Source organism: Salmo salar, chromosome 15, assembly GCF_965601325.2.
Source record: "Salmo salar chromosome 15, fSalSal1, whole genome shotgun sequence".
Classification (NCBI taxonomy): Eukaryota; Metazoa; Chordata; class Actinopteri; order Salmoniformes; family Salmonidae; genus Salmo; species Salmo salar.
Window position 1 is genome coordinate 86,666,858 of NC_138305.1, and position 22,921 is coordinate 86,689,778.

General features: G+C 42.7%; 1 protein-coding gene across 3 annotated transcripts in view; it reads right to left on the minus strand.

Annotated features, from left to right (window-relative positions):
- LOC106571987 (centrosomal protein of 104 kDa) overlaps nt 1-22,921 on the minus strand; it is a 50,302-nt gene that overhangs the window by 9,347 nt on the left and 18,034 nt on the right. The window contains exons 12-20 of one of the 3 annotated variants that reach the window (XM_014145662.3): nt 21,553-21,726; nt 19,791-19,967; nt 15,786-15,986; nt 15,255-15,344; nt 14,883-14,958; nt 14,596-14,671; nt 14,220-14,328; nt 13,855-13,993; nt 9,807-9,874 (exon numbers count right to left, since the gene is read on the minus strand). In XM_014145662.3, the coding sequence (XP_014001137.1) occupies nt 9,807-9,874; nt 13,855-13,993; nt 14,220-14,328; nt 14,596-14,671; nt 14,883-14,958; nt 15,255-15,344; nt 15,786-15,986; nt 19,791-19,967; nt 21,553-21,726 (1,110 nt within the window). Of the gene's footprint in view, nt 1-9,806; nt 9,875-13,854; nt 13,994-14,219; nt 14,329-14,595; nt 14,672-14,882; nt 14,962-15,254; nt 15,345-15,785; nt 15,987-19,790; nt 19,968-21,552; nt 21,727-22,921 lie in introns of all 3 variants that reach the window. The other 2 variants (XM_014145661.3, XM_014145663.3) reach the window with 2 other exon arrangements.

Sequence of the window (22,921 nt, forward strand, 5' to 3'; positions counted from 1 at the left end):
GATGTGATTTATAGAAGAGTCACACACTGTCAAATTTCCCCAAAAAAGGAGGCTTAGTGTCGACATGCATTGACAACGCAGCTCAAGTAGAGCATTTACATTCTATGCTAATATTTCTATTTACAGTGCCAAGAAAAAGTATGTGAACCCTGGATTTCAGCATAATTCGGTCATGAAATTTGATCTGATCTTCCTCTAGGTCACAACAATAGACAAACAAAGTCTGCTTAAACTAATAAAACAGGAAAACATAATTTTATGTCTTTATTGAACATACCTTGTAAACATTCACAGTGCAGCGTGGGAACAATGTGAACCCTTGGATTTAATAACTGGTTGACCCTCCTTTGGTAGCAATAACCTTAACAAAACGTTTTCTGTTGTTGCAGATCAGACCTGCACAACAGTCAGGAGGAATTTTGGACCATTCCTCTTTACAAAACTGTTTCAGTTCAGCAATATTCTTGGGATGTCTGGCGTTTCTCCAATATTCTTGGGATGTCTGGCGTTTCTCCACACATAGTGTTGTGTGTTCCTTCCAAACAACTAAACTTTAGTTTAATCTGTCCACAAAATATTTTGCCAGTAGTGCTGAGGAACATCCAGGTGCACTTTTGCAAATTTCAGACGTGCAGCAATGTTTTTTTTGGACTGCAGTGGCTTCCATGGCGTCCTCCTATGAACACCATTCTCGTTTAGTGTTTTATGTATCGTAGACTCGTCAACAGAGATGTTAGCATGTTCCAGAGATTTCTGTAAGTCTTTAGTTGTCACTCTAGGATTCTTCTTAACCTCATTGAGCATACTGCGCAGTGCTCTTGCAGTCATCATTGCAGGACGGCCACTCCTAGGAAGAGTAGCAACAGTGCTGAACTTTCTCCATTTATAGACAATTTGGCTTACCGTGGACTGATGAACATCAAGGCTTTTAGAGATACTTTTGTAACCCTTTCCAGCTTTATGCAAGTCAACAATTCTTAGTCTTAGGTCTTCTGAGATCTCTTTTGTTCGAGGCATGGTTCACATCAGGCAATGCTTCTTGTGAATAGCAAATTCTAATTTTGTGAGTGTTTTTTATAGGGCAAGGCAGCTCTAACCCACATCTCCAATCTCGTCTCATTGATTGGACTCCAGGTTAGCTGACTCCTGACACCAATTAGCTTTTTGGAGAAGTCATTAGGCTAGGGGTTCACATACTTTTTCCAACCTACACTGTGACTGTTTAAATGATGTATTCAATATAGACAAGAAAAATACAATAATTTGTGTGTTATTAGTTTAAGCACACTATGTTTGTCTATTGTTGTGACTTAGATGAAGATCAGATCAAATTTGATGACCAATTTATGCAGAAATCCAGGTAATTCCAAAGGGTTCACATACTTTTTCTTGCCACTGTATAATACTCATCATCTTTAAAAGAGCAGGGCTGTTCAATTCTGGTCCTGGAGTTTTTTTTTCTACCTGGTAGTTAATTGCGCTTACCTGGTATCCCAGTTGTGAATTAGTCCCTTATTAGGAGAGGATGAAAACCAGAAGTGTTTCAGCCCTCCAGGACTGATACTTAACAGCCCTGATAAAGAAAATGTTTCTTACTATTTAAAAAAGGGGCAATCTGCCATTGCTATATACATTTTGGAACTTTTAATATCATGATATATACTCAGGCCCATAATTATTTGCATCCTTGATAAAGGTGAGCAAAAACAACCAAAATAAATAATACAAATACTGAGCTATATTGTATGCTCCAAAAAGTTGGAAATTACATTATTTTATACTTTTCCATTGCAAAATGTTGATTTTGTGGTAAATTAACCATTTCTTTGTGGCTTTTGATTAGTGCATAGGGTTATTGTCTTTCTGGAAGATCCACTTGCGGTCAAGTGTCAGCCTCATGCCAGATGCAACCAGGTTTTTGGCTAAAATGTCCTGGTCCTTGGTCTTCCCTGTGGCTCAGTTGGTAGAGCATGGTGTGTGCAACGCCAGGGTTGTGGGTTCGATTCCCACGGGGGGCCAGTACAAAAAAACTAAATGTGTGAAATGTATGCATTCACTACTGTAAGTCGCTCTGGATAAGAGCGTCTGCTAAATGACTAAAATGTCAAATGTAAAGTCCAGTGGAAGCAAAATAGCCCCATAACATCAAAGAGCCACCACTATGAGGTACTTTTCTGCATATGCTTCAGTTTTTCAATGCCAAACCCTCCACTGGTGTGGTGGCCAAATATCTCTATTTGCATGTCATCTGACCATACCACCTCCTGGAATTTGATAAACATTTACATTTTAGTCATTTAGCAGACACTCTTATCCAGAACGATTTACAGTTAGTGCATTCATATAGCTAGGTGGAACAACTACATAACACAGTCATAGCAACTACATTTTTCCTCAATAGGGGGCTATCAGAAAAGTCAAGTGTGAGTGAAAAAAAAAGTCAAGTATGAATGTTAGTTCATGAAAGGCATTTGGGGGATTATTTGAATAAAAGGTAGGGTTTCAAATGTTTTTGGAAGATGGGCAGAAACTCTGCTGTCCAGGTGGAAGCTAGTTCCACCATTGGGGTACCAGGATGGAGAAGCTTGGACTGGGCTGAGCGGGAGCGGCCTTCCCATAGGGGTGGGAGAGCCAAGAGACCAGAGGTGGCAGAACGGAGTGCTCAGGTTGGGGTGTAGGGTTTGAGCATAGCTTGAAAGTAGGGAAGGGCAGTTCCTCTTGCTACTCCGTAGGCAAGTACCATGGTCTTGTAGTGGCTGCGAGCTTCGACTGGAAGCCAGTGGAGTGTTCGGGGAGCAGGGTGACATGGGAGAAATTGGGAAGGTTGAACACCAGGCGGGCTGCAACGTTCTGGATAAGTTGTAGGTGTTTGATGACACAAGTGTGAAGCCCAGCCAACAGAGTTGCAGTAGTCCAGACGGGAGATGACAAGTATCTGGAATAGGACCTGCGCCACTTCCTGTGTGAGGTAGGGTTGTGCTCTACAGATGTTGTAGCATGAACCTGCAGGACAGAGTCACTGCTTTGATGTTTGCAGAGAACGACAGGGTGTCCAGTGTCACGCCAAGGGTCAGAGGGAGAAACCATGGAGTTGTCAACCGTGATGGAGAGGTCTTGGAGCAGACTGAGCAGCTCCATCCTGTTGAGGTTGAGCTGGTGGACCGACATCCAAGCTGAGATATCTGCCAGGCACGCAGAGATGCGTGTCGCCACCTGGGTGTCAGAAGGGGGGAAAGGAGAAAAGTAGTTGAGTGTCATCCGCATAGCAATGATAGGAGAGACCATGTGAGGATGTGTTGGAGTTGAACGACTGGTGTATAGAGAGAAGAGGGCATAGAACTGAGCCCTGGGGGACACCAGTAGTGAGAGTAAGTGGTGCTGACACAGATCCTCTCCACGTCCCCTGGTAGGTGAGACGCCCACAGCCCAAAGAGGGTGGAGAGGAGGGTCTGATGGTTCACGGTGTTGATGGCAGCGGATAGATCTAGGAGGATGAGAACAGAGGAGAGAGAGGCAGCTTTGGCAGTGTGGAGAGCCTCCGTGACACAGAGAAGAGCAGTCTCGGTTAAGTGACCTGTCTCGGTTAAGAAGATCATTCTGAGAGAGATAGCGAGAGTTGGTCACAAACAGCACGCTCAAGTGTCTGTAATTTTTGACGTGAGCGGAGTCAAGTGAGGGAGGAGGGGAGTGAAGAATGGGAGAAGGTCTTCAGAGCTGGTCTGGAGAAGGGAGGAGGGGATGGGGTTGAGCAGGCAGGTTGTCGAGTGGCCTGACCCCACTAGTCACTGGATTTCATCTGGAGAGTGGGGAGAAAGAGGTCAAGGCGGAGGGTAGTTCTGTGTGAGTGGGACCAGTGGACTCAATAAGCTGAGTGAATGAGGAGCAGATGTCGTTAACCTTTTTTTCTTCAAAGTGGTTGACAAAGTCATCCGCAGAGAGGGAGAATGTGTAAAAAAAAGTTTCATAGGGTTAGAGGCAGAAGCTTGACATTTAGAGTGACAGAAAATGTCTTTAGCAGCAGATACAGAGGAAGAGAAAGTAGAGAGGTGGGAGTGCTACCCGCAGCCCTAAACAGCATTGGCACTTGGATTGGAACCGGTGCTATGGTCAGATGACATGAAAATAGACCTCTTTGGCCACACACACTAGTGGTGGGTAAGGCATTGAAAAACAGAAGCATAAGCAGAAATGTTATAATTTAGTACAGAGCAGAAGACGAACTTACGTTGTTCGCTGTAACATATGGACAATAAAGTTGAATAGTATTGTATTGTAACGTGTCAGCCTTGTTTTGAGCCATTTCATCAGAAGGATGAAGGTTTGAGGTGCTGCCAGTGTTTTTTTTGCCCCGTGGACACAAGAGCATTTCAATACTTTAGTCAGGGATGGGCAACTCCAGTCCTCGGGGGCCTGGATTGGTGACACACTTTTGCCCCAGCTAACACACTGGACTCCAATAATCAACTAATCATGGTATTCAGTTTAATCAAGTGTGTTAGCTTTAAGGCTGGGGGAAAGGTGTGACACCAATCAGGCCCCAGAGGACTGGAGTTGCCCCTCCCTGACTTAAGTGGCCAGGCAACATGGAAAGCCCAAGTATCAAACGATGGAATTAAGTAAAGGAAGGAGATGCTTTGTCGTGAGCTATGCTGTATGATTGATTAGGGGAAAAAAGACAAATGAACATCGGAGAAAGAAACTGAAAGGCGATTACATCTTTAACCATTACATTTTTTTCTAAAATGCCATGCCCAAAAGAAATCATAATGCAAGAACAGTTGTCACATTTTATTTTCCTTTGGATTAATAACATTTATCTTTTGAAGTGAGGGCTTTGGAGTCCACTGTGACTTTAAAGACAGACAATGTTTTCCACACAGCTGTTTGGTCCTTAAGCCTAACATTAGCAGCACTCTGGGTGGTGGCAGATTGACAGAGGGAGGAAAAGAGAGAGGCACGTGTGCTAGTGGTTGTGAATGCCCTTACAAGTCCTAAACCACCTTTATATCTATCTACTTAGTATTTTAGCCTACTGTCTCATTCACCTTAAAGTGGAACTGACAGCATTTTTAGCAACATGAAATCTTATTAAAATCTGTTAATATACACCCCCAGGAAGAATGACACTTTTTTATACATTTTCTGACAAACGAGCGCTTAGATATGGTCATTTTCAAGTTTTCATGAATTCTTAAAATGTTTGGGAATTACGTATACTAAAGCATTTATGAAAATTCTATAGCAATGTAGAGTGGGAAAGCGGCAAGTGTTTGCACAATTAGACATTGCAGTAAATAAAATCAAATAAAAACATCTGTCTCGTACAGTAGACCTATATGCAAACAAAGGGCCTGCCATCATTCACTTTGAACTGGACTGTGTTTACAGGCAGTTGCAACAGCGCAACTTTAGATTAGAACGCATTTCAGCAAAAGCCTCAAAATACACTTGAATGGATTTCTGCAAATATGTACCTAAATACCATGGGAGTCCTCTTACATTTTGGGAACGTTACAGTTATCATACAATCATAAAAAGGTTGGCTATCTTTCCCTATATGCATCTCAACAACAACAAGATCAACAACTAATGCAAGTCAGAAAAAGATGCGCTAAACTCTAACGAAGGAACATTAGATAAACCCTTTCAAACTTTTTCCAGCTGGTTGGCCGTTAAAATTGCACTGATAAATGATGGGGAATAGCCTGCTCGTCCTTCTGCAGCTTGCCTGCCATTGCATGCGTTGTCCCAACCAAGCACCCAAGCTAACTGGCTAAAGTTGGCTAGCTTGCTAGCTAGCTACTTCCAGACACAAATGAGAGAACACCTCACTAACCTGGTTAGGCTGTTTACATGTTATATAGAGCGTTCATGAGCAATGTTCCCTCTAAACTATACGCAGCTCCCCTGGGACTGTCACACAGATTAAATATTAGCCTGCGCAGAGAAGCATGAGATTGAACTTCACTCAACTTTCTAGTTTTCCCCTTTAGTTAACACTATCAATATTTCCCTCTACTGTGGGAATTGCCAATATTAGCCACTTTCATTGCAACATACAAAACTAAATATGCAAGTGATTTTCTTGTAGGCAGGAACACAACGGAGTAGGATTCTATTGCATTGGCAGGCACAACTCAGCCCATACTCTACAGACCAGATCGGTGCGGCATAACCAATCAGAGCTGCAGTATCTCTATATGTGACCCGATTCAGGAAATTGGGTGTATGTCGCAATTCACAACTTCACAGGAGAGCTATTTGAACGTCAAAAATATTTTATCAAAATGTGTTTTGTTTTGCAGAAATGCCTTCTCGAACATGTTAACTTTCATGTACCTTAATAACAAACGTGTATGCCATCTGTAAATACGAATAAAATTGTTAAATTATGAGCCTTGTTGGTTAAACCACAGAAAAAGTCAGCAACCTTCCCACTAGCCATGATTGGCTGAGATAATGAGTGGCTGGACATGCTGAGAGAGGAGTTCGGATTGGTCTGCCATATAGAAGGCTTCTGCCTATTTGAGCTGTCAGTCTGTGTTGGTAATCCTGTCGAACACGGCTTTTTTAAAATGCATTGTGTAGCGGAGTTGCATTGCTAAGTGTTGCTCTCCACTGTCTGGCGGATCAAGTTTTGAAATCAGTGGCATTAGAGTATGATGGCATTAGAGTATGATAGCTAAAGAGATGGACAAAACACCTGTCTCCGGATTACATCTTCAAACAAAGAGCAACTGTGGCATGGCATTCATGACAGGGAGACATGTCCATCACGCATGATGATGTATACAGGTAAGATTGTAGCTAGCTAACGCTGGACTTTCAGATATTACACATTTCTAATTTTGACAGAAAGTGGTTTCATTTCAAGCTAAAGTGTACTGTTAGCTAGCTAGCGTTAGCTGGCTGGCTCTGTAGCGGACGTTGTTATTTGTATCCCAGAGTTGTTTGCTTTGCTAGTTAGAGTCTAATGTTAGCTAGCTAACATTGAACCTGGTTGGTTAGCACCCAGCATATTCATGCAGTGTAGTAACGACCTGATTTGGCACTATGTTCATTGTTGTTTAAGTAGCTAACGTTAGCTGGCTGGTTTGATGTTAGGCCACTGATAGGCATTATTTTCAAATAGCCACAGTAGCCTACTTGGCCACTGTTATAATTGTAATTAAAGCAGGTAAAGCCTCAGTGTTCACAATAAAAGCGCACCAGAAGTTGCACAAAGTGGCACAAATTCAGCAGGTGTTGCGCGTTCGTAAATTCAGTTATTCTGCGCTCTGACACACTCACACAAGTGTGCTCTGAAATCGGAGTAGGTAGCTAGCCACAGTGAATTCACGAACGCAAGAGATATGGTAACATAGCTAGCAAAGCGATTCACTTTCAAACCAAATGACACGTGCATCTCTACCGTAGCTGTGTAACCACCAAAAAATGATACAAGGGGAAAAAGTTAGGCACTCAACCACTCCTCCAATGACATGACGTTCTCCTAGCAGTTAGCTAGCTAGTGTTTTTAGCTTGCTACATAAATAGATACGCTAGCATATTAGCCACGTTATGACTGACTTGTGATCATTGCCCACACTAGTTTGGTTGTATTGACATGCCCAGCCTTAGTTACATTTGTCAGTTTTTGTCCAAAATAATGAGTCATTGACACTGAAACAGTGCATCCCGAATAGAGGCAGCAAACAATGTACCAGGCCAGCTGTGATTTACAACCTGATAGCAATATTTTTTGGACTACGAATAAATGTATTGGTGAATTATATTAATCACGCATTGAACTGAATCCATCTATTCTGCCAACATCATGGAATGTTGGGTCAAACAGAACCTATTTTTAAAGTATTTTTTTCTTGTTGCATAAACTGGGAATTTGATATTCTTTACTGATATTATGATGGTCTGTTTATTTCATATCTGCAAAGTAGTTAAAATGCTGTCAGTTCCACTTTAAACATGTGTCACTTTTTTTCCCTAATCTCAAAAGGTGACAAGCTAAACTTAAGGCCAGGTTTGAATCCAAATCAAGCTTTGTCGGCTAGGCGCCATTTAAAGGTAATTTCCGATTGAGCCCACATATGCAGAGTTTGCCGTGAATGTGGTCTTAGCGAAGAAGGGAACATTCCCTTTGAAAAGGTGCATAGCCGACAAAGCACGATCGGATTAAATCCCAGCCTAAAACAACATGCACTTGCCTTAGTTGAAATTGCTACATTTGATGAAAACTCATGCCAGGTGATCATTTGAATACAATTTTTGTAATACTGCAGGCATATTTTGTGTTTTGACAAGAAGTACTGTTTAAATCAGTTTTTTTTCTGGATCGAAAAGAGGCTTAGGTGGTGGGCGTGACATGGAGTGTGGCAATGGGAGTGGTTGGCCTGTCGGCACTGCTTGATTTTAGCAAGGCATTTCTTTCAGTTTTAAAGTACATTTTCGGCAAATTCTACACATTTTGCAATGGAGCTGAGAGAAAATGTTGCAGTTTTAAAGTGAATTTCCTGCCATGCCTAATGATGTGTTCTTTTGCAAAAAAATTATAACAAAATCAATACTGCTAAATGAATTATTTTGGGTATTTTCTATTCTCCCTGACAGTCTAGCTTTTATTTTGGTGATTGTTAGTTCTCAAAGATTATATTATAAAAAATAAGGAGACGCATAAGGAAGGAGACACATTCTGTCTCCTAGAGATGAACGTACTTTGTTGTAAATCAATCCCAGAACAACAGCAAAGGACCTTGTGAAGATGCTGGAGGAAACGGGTACAAAATTACCTATAGTTCCACAGTAAAACGAGTCCTATATCGACATAACCTGAAAGGCCACTCAGCAAGGAAGAAGCCACTGCTCCAAAACCGCCATAAAAAAACAGACTATGGTTTACAACTGCACATGGGGAGAAAGATCGTACTTTTTGGAGAAATTTCCTCTGGTCTGATGAAACAAAAATAGAACTGTTTGGCCATAATGACCATCGTTATGTTTGGAGGAAAAAGGGGGAGGCTTGCAAGCCGAAGAACACCATCCCAACCGTGAAGCACGGGGGTGGCAGCATCAGCATCATGTGGGGGTGCTTTGCTGCAGGAGGGACTGGTGCACTTCACAAAATAGATGGCGTCATGAGAAAGGAAAATTATGTAGATATATTGAAGCAACATCTCAAGACATCAGTCAGGAAGTTAAAGCTTGGTCGCAAATGGGTCTTCCAAATGGACAATGACCCCAAGCATACTTCCAAAGTTATGTCAAAATGGCTTAAGGACAACAAAGTCAAGGTATTGGAGTGGTCATCACAAAGCCCTGACCTCGGAAATTTGTGGGCAGAACTGAAAAAGCGTGTGCGAGCAAGGAGACATACAAACCTGACTCAGTTACATCAGATCTGTCAGGAGGAATGGACCAAAATTGCTTGTGGAAGGCTACCCGAAACATTTGACCCAAGTTAAACAATTTAAAGGCAATGCTACCAAACACTAATTGTGAATTTTTACTAGGATTAAATGTCAGGAATTGTGAAAAACTGAGTTTAAATGAGTTCAACTGTATATTTCACACACACACACACACACACACACACACACACACACACACACACACACACACACACACACACACACACACACACACACACACACACACATTTTTTTACTGTTTGAACTTAGTCATCCCCCAAAAATGCTTAGGTGGCCCTTCCAAATGCTTGGCCTGACAGTGACTGGCTACAGTGAAAAGGACCAAGGCCAGTATTTGCGGTCCGTTATTATATAATCTGTGGGAGTGCAACAGAATCTCACCTCCTCTCCGGACACGAAGTTGTTGTGACACAAAGGACAGTGGTTGGAGCCTTTGACTGAGCCAGGAGCTGAAAACAAAGAGAAACATGAATAGCACCGCCCTGCACAGAACCCCAAAATGCCCACAGAAAATGACATCACCAGTGGCATGTATTCATGAATGCCAAGAGAAGCCAGGCTTCCCCCCAAAAATGGACCAATAATTTAGTATAAAATTATATCTCTTTCATCTCTGTGTTTTTATAATTTCCCTTCAATTCGCAATTGGCTGTACCTATCTCAACGGAGAAATCTTCAGAGCGAGGGAAACAGCGCCCCTCTGTCTCAGTATGTGTAGCCAATGTATCTAATGCTGTCTGGACAAATGGACAACATGTATGACATGTTGCCGCCGTAGCATTTGATTGATTGTTCCCAGTGAGCATAAAAAGAAAATAATTAGCCAATCAGCGTTGAGCTGAGCACAACTGTGGGTGGTCCTTGCGCACCAAAACGCCCCCCAAGGGAGGCCAGTTTGGATTTGTCATCACACCAATCAAATCACATCAAAAGCTAAATTGTCCGAAATGATTTCCTTTCTGCATCTGCTTGTGATGTGTTGATGTTCTGAATTAGTTAGCTGTGTCATTACTACAATGCGGTGCCTTTTCTGTCCCCAGGAAATATCACTTTGTAGGGTAAAATGTAGATCGCAAAAGGCTTTAAATATAAAAGGTCACGTGTTCTTTACCTTAAAAACACAAAAATATGGATCTTGAAAGAGAATCTATGCATTTTGAAAACTTTTTTCTCCAGTGGACATAGGCATTTCTACCATGTCCTCGGGTGTTATTCATCAACTTCTACGAGAAATAGAAGCCATAAAATAATAATACATTTAATATCTTTCTTCATTACTTAATAACTTTTTTTTCATGATTGTATTTATTATTATTGTATTTAACATTGTGTGTCCCTGATATCACTTTCCACCCTGTTAGTTTGCAGTAATAGTCCTTTAAGAAAACAGCCCCTTCCCACAATGACATCATGTTCATGAAGTGTCGTCATTTGTTTGGTGGGAAAACAATGGTGCAAAGCTAAATAAATATAAACACTTGGTTTTATCTATTTTTCCATGTTTCATTATGTTAGTCTGTCTCACTCCTACATTGCCACCATGATGACATTTCTAATGTTAAAATCTTCAAGTGTTTACCATTATTCTAACCTTAACCCACAGAGCTATGGCTAATTTAGGCTCCAAATGTTCACCCTGTTAGGTTCCACCCTGTTAGGATTATCATCTCTAGCTTGTGCTTGGCTCTGCCGACCTCCTTGCTTCTTCTGCCCACTATGACTCATTTGTTCCCATTGGAAAAGACAGGCTGTGGTCTTGGGTTAGTTATACAAATCTTTGTTTGCAATGTTTGCTAGCAATGTTTGCTTTGTCTCGGATTTACATTCACTTATAGATGGGTTAGCTGCCAATGTCACGAAAACAATGCACACGCTTCAATGAGGCAGAAGTCTGTGTGTTGTTGTGATTCTGGATGGCCAGATAGCTAGCAACAATGACAAGAAGCTACCATGTGGGGAATCATAGATGGCTTGTTTCAACTCAGTGTATCTTGTTATTGATACCATGTCTTGTTTTGAGGTGTTTTGACTGATGTCACGTTTATGCTAATGTGGCTCAAATGTGCTTGCTAGCTAACCAACAACTGTAACAATGTATTTGAGAGACAACAAGTGCTCATTGTGCAAATGTATTTATGACTTCAATAAACAGACACAAAATATAGTTTACATGTTGTCAACAATCTAAGCCAACCCAGTCTGTTTTGCCGCATTGTTGCAAATACGCGTCGGTTTTGTTGCTAAACAACCAACCAGTATATACATTTCCATACTCACCAAGAATTACATTTGGTAGTTCATTTCAGCAGAGATGGTGGCTTTTAGTATAGTTTTTGAATCTTTACAAACCGGACAAAACGTATAGACGGGTTGGTTGTTTAGCTAAAACAAGCCACCTACGAATCCCCACATGGCAGCTTCGTGTCATTGTTGGTAGCTGTCTGACCATTCAGAGTCATTACACCACACGGACCTCTTAAAAATACAATAAAATGAAAGTATTAGAACAGTTACGACGAATATTTTATTCATGACCTTTATCCATAATCATTGGTTACACGGTTATACATTTACCGTGCTAGCCCTAATAATAACACTGCCATGGTATTGTTTTACAAAAATGTTCCCATTCTCCCACAAACTGAAAGGATGTTGTCTATACATTTTATTCAGCACTATTGAAGCTATAGATTAAACTGATTGGCCACATTTTGGTTGAGCGCCAATGTATATACTCCATGCAGTGATGTTGGAGGTACCACAGGGTTCAATTCTTGGGCCAACTCTTTTCTCTGTATACATCAATGATGTCGCTCTTGCTGCTGGTGAATCTCTGATCCACCTCTACGCAGACGACACCATTCTGTATACTTCTGGCCCTTCTTTGGACACTGTGTTAACAACCCTCCAGATGAGCTTCAATGCCATACAACTCTCCTTCCGTGGTCTCTAACTGCTCCTAAATACAAGTAAAACTAAATACATGCTCTTCAACCGATCGCTGCCTGCACCTGCCCGCCTGTCCAGCATCACTTCTCTGGACGGTTCTGTCTTAGAATTTGTGGACAACTACAAATACCTAGGTGTCTGGTTAGACTGTAATCTCTCCTTCCAGACTCACATCAAACATCTCCAATCCAAAGTTAAATCTAGAATTGGCTTCCTATTTCGCAACAAAGCATCCTTCACTCATGCTGCCAAACATACCCTCGTAAAACTGACCATCCTACCAATCCTCGACTTCGGCGATGTCATTTACAAAATAGCCTCCAATACCCTACTCAACAAGCTGGATGCAGTCTATCACAGTGCCATCCGTTTTGTCACCAAAGCCCCATATACTACCCACCACTGCGACCTGTACGCTCTCGTTGGCTGGCCTTCACTTCATAATCGTCGCCAAACACATTGGCTCCAGGTCATCTACAAGACCCTGCTAGGTAAAGTCCCCCCTTATCTCCGCTCACTGGTCACCATAGCAGCACCCACCTGTAGCACGCGCTCCAGCAGGTATATCTCTCTGGTCACCCCTAAAGCCAACTCCTCCTTTGGTCATCTCTCCTTCCAGTTCTCTGCTGCCAATGACTGGAACGAACTACAAAAATCTCTGAAACTGGAAACACTTATCTCCCTCACTAGCTTTAAGCACCAGCTGTCAGAGCAGCTCACAGATCACTGCACCTGTACATAGCCCATCTATAATTTAGCCCAAACTACTACCTCTTCCCTACTGTATTTATTTATTTTATTTATTTTGCTCCTTTGCACCATATTATTTATATTTTAACTTTGAACTTTCTTCAAATAACAAATCTACCATTCCAGTGTTTTACTTGCTATACTGTATTTACTCTGCCACCATGGCCTTTTTTGCCTTTACCTCCCTTATCTCACATCATTTGCTCACATTGTATATAGTCTTATTTGTTCTACTGTATCATTGATTGTATGTAGTTTTACTCCATGTGTAACTCTGTGTTTTTGTATGTTGTCGAACTGCTTTGCTTTATCTTGGCCAGGTCGCAATTGTAAATGAGAACTTGTTCTCACCTTGCCTACCTGGTTAAATAAAGGCAAAATAAAATAAATACAAATAAAATAAAAATGTTACCTCTCAGTGATAATGTTTCCTTTCTATCAGTCATTTACACAAGTACTGTTTTAATGAGCTTACTTGACAAACCAACTGTTAAGAGCCCCTGAGGGTTAATGGACAGGCATGAATGAAAGAGTAGATGAGTGTATATAGTAACAAGCACAAAAGACTCAATATCTTTGGCTGTGTTGGATTCTTGTAAGAATATACTTGCTTACAAAGACTAAAAGAAGGGATCAAGCGTTTGGCAAGGTTAGCAGGGTAAGCAGTTAGCAAAGTTAGCTATTAGCAAAGTTAGCAGTTCGCTAGTGCTAGAGGAATGTTGAGACTTACGGTTGCAGGCAGGGCTCTGGGTGTGGTGGGTGACCTCGTCAGTGGGCACGGCCTCTGAGCAGCGAGGGCACTGACTGAACCTGGCCCTGTTCTCACACTCCCCCAACAGGTGCTCTGTGAGGCTGGCTATCTCAACCACCTGAGAGAGACAACATCAGTCACAAAAAGACACTGGTCTCCAACACAAGGACACACAAAACCACACTTTGTGTCTACGCACTACACTGTCATATCCTTACTCCACCCAAAGCTTACTCCACCCAAAGCTCCTGCTGGTTCTCCACCCTATGGTCCTTCCGCAATGGGTCATTTTGTCATTTTATTGATAGGAGTTACTTGAAGTGGCCCTACTGGCCTTTGCATACCTGTCTACATTTGTCACAGCAATGCAACATAGGACAGTGCTTCCAATAGTGCAGGTCCAATCCATCCTCAGTGAAGGACTCATCTTTTTCACCGCAGAATATACAGAGGCTGAAACACATTGAGAATATACACACCGACCGAAACACATTGAGAATATACACAGGCTGAAACCAATTCAGAATATACATACGCTATAACATTAAGAATACACAGACTGAAACACATTATGAATAAATACAGGCTGGAAAATAAAATTCAAAGGCATTCCATGTTGCCAATTAGCTGTTTTCCACTCTTATGTATTAGACAATTTTTTACAGCATTTCAGTCAGCTTTGTAGATTCCTTTCTGATTTTGCTGGGCATCAACACTCACTTGTCCAAGTTGTTGACAACTGAAGACTGGTTATCTCCTGCATCTTCCGGGTTGCTTTGGGGTGCAGTTTTGACACCTGGAAAGCAACAGGGATTTTTCACCTGTCACTACAAACTAGAGGGACAGTGTACTGTAGTCCCTAAAATAATGTCTCAGTGGTGCAACCAGCATTCCACCGTAAAAACAAAAATGTGAACCACAATGGCTTTGGCCAAAACCTTTTGTGGTATTTGAGGTGGGTTTATCAAAGTCAGTATACAGTGTTTGAGGATAGGGTTCATACAGACCTGTTTTTACAACTTTAACTGCCTCTTTCTTCTGTCCTTTGGTATTTCCCTTCTCGTTTTCCACTTTGAAATTGCCCTTCTTAAAAATAAAAATAAAAACACAAATCAACATCTTGCAGACATACAGTCTAAAAAGTGTTGTAAAACCATATACCTGTGCTTATATCCATACCAATGGTACATATGATTAAGTGTCTTTTGGAAATAATCAATACCATAGAGACTATTACGTGTGTGTTCTATTTACTTCAGTGGTCTATACTGTGGACATACAGTACAGTGGAATGAGTGCACAACAAGGAGGAGTGACACAGACAAGCTGGCCTGTTGAAGGAAATTAGGTAATATTGCAGTGATGACAGCTCCACCTACACTGATCTCATTCAAGGCAGCCAGCTGCTCCTGAAGACTACGGATCTCCTCCTTCTCCCCCTCCTGCTGTGTGCCTCCCTTCTTTGACGTCTGAAACAAAATGAAAGAAGTATAGTGACACACTTAATGCCATGGTACTGTATAAGTCTCTCTCTCACAAACTCATTCCTTTTCTCCTCTCCCTCTGTCGTTCTTCTTTTCCTCTATCGCTCTTCCTCTCCCTCTCTGTTTGCCCATGCTTCTCTAACAACCCAGTCATGTCTGGAAGCCTTCCAGACAGACTCTACTGCAGTGATGACGATGTGTCCTTAAACTTACACAAGGAGACACAGCCAGAATTTTAGCAGTGGAACATTACTTAATAGTAGCACGGTCATTACTTAATGGGACTAATGGGGTGAGAGAACCCAAGCAACAGAAAAGAAGCAGCTTGTCACCCATCCCAAAGAACTGTGTGAACTTGTTCAGAATCACATCGTGTCCAACGTCAAGTCATGACTCATTCAAGCACACAGATGGGCCGAGCCTTGCCTGGGACTCCACCGGCCGCCCATCGATCCTGGCGAAGCCGTCAAATATGTTTTTATAGAGGACGTTCTTGCGAGTGGCGGCATAGTTGGCCGGGAGGTAGCTGAGGATGGCGGTCTTGTGCAGGCGGTACATAGCCAGGATGATGAGCACGACCGTCTCTCTCACCTCTGACGCGCTGTGCTGCAGCGCACCTGTACAGAACTGACACAGAGGCACAGAGGTGATAAACAAGAGAACAAGAGCTTTTAGAAAGCTGAAACGGAAACAAAAAGACTGGTTTACCAGAGACAGATTAAGTCTAATCCTGGACAAAAAAACTCCTGCTTAATGGAGAATCTCCATTGAAAGTGCTTTTTAGTCCAGAACAAGGCTTCATTTGTAGTCTGGGAAACCGCCTATAAGAGCCTTAACAGAAATTAAACAAAAACAAAGAGGATACAGTAGCAGGTTAAAAAAGCTACAACATACTGAGTTTAGCATGATGTACCTGTACAGAGGATGAAATACAAAAGGAGGTTGCATGTCCAAAAAGAAGCAAGCATGCAAGCACCACTCAGATAGTGAATGAAACAACTAAATGTATAAATTACAGTTATTGACTGAATGAAAAAGCCTGCATATGTGATTGATATGTAGAAATTCTACAGAGTTCATTGAAACATGATACTAATCAATGCTTGTTTAAACCAACAGTCATTATATTACGATAGTCTGGTGAGAATGATAGCTCAATAGCCATCATAGCATATCAGCTAGAGAACATTCAGAGAGAGCATTTACCTCAAAAGGTAAACTGTGTACAAAGGGCACCTATACTCTCCCTGAGTCAATGGGCTGGGGACAGGCAGCCATTATTCTATGTTGTCTCTCGCTGCTTCTCATTTTAATTACAGGAAATTCAATCACCTCTTTGCTCCGGCTCCCGGCCCATCTCCCAGGTAACCGGAGGGGAAAGGGAGAAATGTATCAGTCCTCGGACCAGGGGGAAATAACCCGGCTGACCCTGCACTGAGCAAAGAGCAACCTAGCAGGGTTCTCCCAATGATTTTTTAACAAGGTGGTGCTACTGACTACTGCCGGGAGGGAGGCCTCAGAGATTTTTGGGAGCCCGAGGAGGAAGGTGTGAAACTCAAGCAGTACGGCTCAGTTGCATAAACCCCCATTGTTCAGTGAGACGACACAGACCTGAGGATGGACATGAAGCCATCATCTCACAATAGCAATCAGGTGTGTTGACAAAACTGGAAAACTGGGTCTGGGAATTCACGTTTATGACCGTGAGACCGATTTTCATACAACACCTCACTGACTGAACCCACAGGGTTTACATATTATGTGTTTTTAGGACAAGTGGTGCGCCAAGACTCCTGAAGGGCTGTCAATGAACACCAACAGTTTTCAACTGAAACCAATTCCAATCTTAGGCAGCGAGAAAGCATTATAGGGAAATGCCCTCCCACTATTGCCTCCGAATGCAACGCTTACCCCAAAAGTTTTCAGCAAACATTGAAAGGAGCTGACATAAAGGAGTTGGTGCATGTGCTAGCTGTCTGCAAGCACACACAAACAAACATGCAAACACAGGCCACCGAGGAGAGTACCGTCTGGGGCTCTTCAACTTGAGGGACTCCGGTGCAGAATTTAACAATTTGCTCCCGCCTCCCATAAACCCAGCGGTGAAGCAGAGGCCGGCCAAAAGAAGTCTGACGTCAACTAGAGAGGACAGGCAATCACACTGCCCACTTTGTCAACACTTGGATAGTTGACACATAGATACTAGGTCACTGTTGGAAGTGAAGACAGAGAGACACACACAGAGAGACAGACACACAGAGAGAGAGAGAGAGAGAGAAAGAGAGAGAGAGAGACAGAGCGAAAGAGAGAGAGAGACAGAGCGAAAGAGAGACAGAGCGAAAGAGAGAGAGAGAAGAGAGAGACACAGAGAGAAAGAGACACAGAGAGAAAGAGAGAGAGAAAGAGACAGAGAGAGAAAGACAGAGAGAGAAAGAGACAGAGAGAGAAAGAGACACAGAGAGAAAGAGAGAGAGAAAGAGACAGAGAGAGAAAGACAGAGAGAGAAAGAGACAGAGAGAGAAAGAGACACAGAGAGAGAAAGAGACAGAGAGAGAGAGAGAGAAAGAGACACAGAGAGACAAAGAGAGAAAGAGACAGAGAGAGAAAGAGATAGAGATAGAGAGAGAAAGAGAGAGAGAGAAAGAGACAGAGAGAGAAAGAGACAGAGAGAGAAAGAGACACAGAGACAGAGAGAGACAAAGAGAGAGAGAAAGAGAGACAAAGAGAGAGAGAAAGAGAGACAAAGAGAGACAAAGAGAGACAGAGACAGAGACAGAGACAGAGACAGACAGACAGACAGACAGACAGACAGACAGACAGACAGACAGACAGACAGACAGACAGACAGACAGACAGACAGACAGACAGACAGACAGACAGACAGACAGACAGACAGACAGACAGACAGACAGACAGACAGACAGACAGACAGACAGAGATATAGAGAGACAGACATAGAGAGAGATACAGAGACAGAGAGAGAATACATCAAAGTGGGCACCCCCGGGACTTTGCTAATCACTTTCTCCAGGAAATGAGGTGACAGGCCACTGACTCAACTGCAGAATCTCGATAGTGGAGGGAAATCTCAAAGACCAGATTACCTGCTGAACTTTGCCACACAGACAAATGCGTGGGACAGTGTTGTTCATCCTAGCATCTGGGTTTGTCTTCTTCCTAGGCCTGTTATTGCTCTCTAAGTACTGTACATCCCTGCACTGAGGTGGAATGTAGGGAATGAGGCCTACTCACTCAGAAAACCTGGCTCCTGGATTCCTACCAAACATAGCTATACTTCCCTAAATATGAAAAAAGAGAGGGAAAATAAAATGTGATACAGTAACCTTTGATGCATGCAAGAAAGAAGATAATGAACATGTCTCATTAACATTTGTCTATATCATGGCTCTCCAACCATTTTCCTGGAGAGCTACCCTCCTGTAGGTTTTCGCTCCAACCCCAGTTCTAACTAACCCGATTTAGCTTATCAACGAGCTAATTATTAGAACCAGGTCCACTAGATTAGGGTTGGAGTGAAAATCTACAGGACAGTAGCTCTCCAGAAACAGGATTGGAGAGCCCTGGTCTATATGGAGGAAACATAAACGATTCCCTATGTTCACTGGGTACTGCTTCTTGCATTTCAAGCAATGTACTGTATATGCCACAATATGCTTGTTATTTATTGTTTATTTATTTGGTGGTTTAATTTTTGGAACACATTTATGCATATGTACGTATGCTTCTGAGCCTTATGTGAAGGCTATATTGTATATCTTAGCTAAAATATTATCTTCTGTCCTGAGAGAGAGAGAGAGTTGGGGTGTGCTGTGGCATTCACCAATGGCAGCATGCCCCCAGCTGACCAGAGGTGACTAACGCCTATTTGAGTTGAGTGAATTAGGATGACTGATTCAAAACACAGACATCATCTATTTGGCCATCCTCTCTCATCCTTCAATTCCACTGATCAACTTATGATATAGAACTACATGGAAATGGACAAGTCAAGATAAGTGGAGGCCTAAAGCCTATCTTTACTCTAGAGTGTGTTGACTGACTTCTGGGGTGTCTTCATTCACTGCTTCTCAAGAGCCCGGATAGTGAAACTGCAGATTCTTCTTCCCATCTATGTCTGAGCCCAGAAACGTGCGACAGCAAGTGGCACTAGGGTAACGACAACGCTCAAAAGCCTGCAAAAACGTGCCGGAGTCTGGTGCAGTGGTAGTGTTGCTGACTCTAGACCACACATGGGTTCAAAACCCGCCCTGCAACTTTCTATTTTGTCTCTCCATGTCATTCTGAATGACACAATAAATAAACAAATATGAAAGGGGAGTGGACGTCCACTGTTCTTAAAAAAAAGCCTGCACACACTGCAACCCTCCAGGAGTGGGAGTAAAAGAAATCATGGTTGCCTTAGGTGTTTACCTTCATGACGTTGTCCAGAGTGAAGCCTGAGTTGTCTGTACCCAGTTCTCCCAGCAGCTTCTCCAGTAGCTCAGCCCTGCTCAGGGCCTGCCGTGTGGGGATGTTGGATTTAATGGGCTTCACCAGCTCCCCAGGCACCAACTGCAGGGCCTGCACCTCTTTAAACAGGGCCATATCCTGCACAGGAGCGAGAGGAAGAGGCAAGGCAGCCATTTTGAACCCAGGAGGTAGTAGTGGAGAAGCAGTAATGCTGGAGAGGGAGCTACGACCAGGAATCTAAAGATTGAATAAACCCCAGAATGGGTGCTCAGTCCTTGGAGATGACAGAAGTGAATATAAAAAGGTTCAGGATGACCCTTCAAATCATGTTTCACGCTGAAAAACATCAACATTTCTTTCTCTATACAAACATGATATTGATACATTTAACATTTTCTAGAATGCAGACCTTAGGCACAACAATTGCACCATAGAAAAGTACTGGAGTTAATTAAATAACCTAACTCATCAATATACTTTTTAAAAAGACAGCTTATCATCTATCCAGATATGTAGGAACACCATCAATTTGGGCACCATCTAAAGTTCATATGCTTAAATCATAAGCATCATTTTTATGTTGGCAAAGCCCATTCATGAAAAGCTACAATACAAGCTTGTTCGCTATTCGCTAATATCTTTAAGAGGTGCATAGTCAAGAGCCTTTAAAGAAACATTGTGCTAAAGTTCTATAATGTGTAAATGGCCTTTAAAGGTCATTGCATGCTAACCTACAGTACCCTACTAATGTTTTGCTCACAAGAATGTTCTGGGAAAGTGAGATGAATGCATAATGAATAAGGACGTATTATTGCTCCTAGAATGGACCAGAAGACCCTTTCATGCTATGTGTATTTTTATGGTACTACTAAAAATGTTAAGTTTCATTTGTGTGTCCATTGCTGTTTATATAGACCAAGGCCAATAATGTTTTGTGCCGCCGCCACGCACGCACGCCCCCCCCCCCCCCCCCCCCCCCCCACCACACACACACACACACACACACACACACACACACACACACACACACACACACACCACACACACACACACACACACACACACAGTCCCTCCGTTTCTCTGTAGGGCCCCACCATTCCTAGTACAACATGGGGCTTATTGGGGAGTTTGAAATCAGCTGCAACACCTCCAGCTCTTCATCCAAACAGAGCTACAGTAAATGTTAGCTACATGTCTAAACGTTCTAGATCGGGCGCAGGCCTCGATGGCATGCAGTCAATGAGACGTTTGTAATGGAATGGTGATGTATTGTACAGCAATATTCTCTAATTAATCTCATCCACAACTACCAACATGTAGTTCCCACCTGGGTGATCGGCAGCAGACATTTTGTGGCCAAACGTCTGCCACACAATGGCCTGCTATCACAGTGTAGGTTAAGAACGTACTACAATAGCAATATAGGCCTAGCAAGAAATCAGGTCAACAAATGAAGGGGACCAGGTTGGGAATTTGGCCAGAGCACGATAAGTGCATCCATAGAGCAGCAACCCACTTGGCTGAAGTCCTCAATGATGCTGCCCATGCTAAAATAGGCTTTGTGGCAAAAGGGGGGCATGCGGCCAGCAGCTCCCCTTTTGAATGCCCTCGGCATGTGGGTACACAGACCCGCGAGCAACTGTGGCCCCTCATGAGGAGTTCAGATTTCTCTGTGGCCCCCACCCCCATCAAAGTTGCCCATCCCTGATCTAACTCTACCCACCTGGATGAAAGCTGTGGCCATGGCCCGTAGTCTGGTGGCCGAGTCCCCGGTCCTGGAGAGTAGGTTGGGCCAGGTCTGCTCCACGCAGTGGACCACCTCGGCTCTGCCCAAGGCCTGGCCTGGGATCAACTGGGTCAGCAGCAGCCGCAGCAGCTTCAGAGATGCCTGAAACACCTACAGGACAGGACCATCAACAACACACACATACATTAGAAGTAACCAAAGAGTAATCTCATTTCCAACATTCTGGAATGTCCTATTAAACATGGTTACTTACTCTAGTTTTATTTTTGTTTGTATAACATTAGTCAACTCAGCAGCTGAGTGTCCTCCCTGAGATTGGAAGTTTTGGGGGTTGGAAACAGTGGACCCAATGCCTCAGGACCATCTTTCTCATTGCAGGACAAGTCAGGGAAAGTGGTTGCAACTTACAAGTTGCAACTTACAACTCACCAATCCTCTCTAATATTTGCTTAAGGAGAGACCTCTAGCAGTGAGCAGTGAGTGAGACTGGGACAGCATTGTTGGGGGGGGGGGGGGTAGAATGTGTGTGTATAGCACTCAGAGAGTGAATAAACATATCTGGCCTTCATGTGTGTCTGTCACTGCTAACAAATTATCCATTTTCAATTCAATTTACACAGCCTAAAGCTTTCCAATTGACAACAAAACCTTACACATTCCAGTGGTGTCTATTCATGTGTGCCAAGAGAGCACAGAGACGAAACTATTTTTTTTTCCTTCTTTTTTTTGGGGGGAAGCCCCCCAAAAAAAAGAAGGAAAGAAAAGGAGGAAAAAAACACATTAAATAATGCATCTTTCGTCTCTGTGCTTCATAATTTTCCTTCAATTCGTAGAGAAAGTATTCTGAGCGAGCGAAACAGCGCCCCTCTGTCTCTGTATGTGAAGCTCATCTATCCGATGTGGTCTGGTCAAAAATAATATGATATTGTTGCCGCCCGTAGCATTGAATACAAGAGAAGACAGCGAGCATTGGCACTTTCCTAAATTAGCCAGAGATGGAAAAAGTGATTTGGACTTGTGGGTTTACTGAATTCTCCGTACTGGCCAATGATTATAACGCCGATTCTGATCCAACTATAAATTCAGACATTGTGCCCCTGGCCTGAGAGGATGGAAGTTCAACATGTAGCTAGATGTAGTATGCTAATGTTAACTAGCTTGAATGACATTTTAGCCAGGTAGCTTAGGACAACAAAAACATAAAGTGTGTACTGTATCATGACAGAATCATAGACCGTTTAGGCAACATGAAAGAGGAGGATGGCATAGGCGTTTCTCTACAAGTAGAGTGAGTCAACATGTTTTTTCTACTTGCAAAAACACAGATATCAGTACAATGGACAGC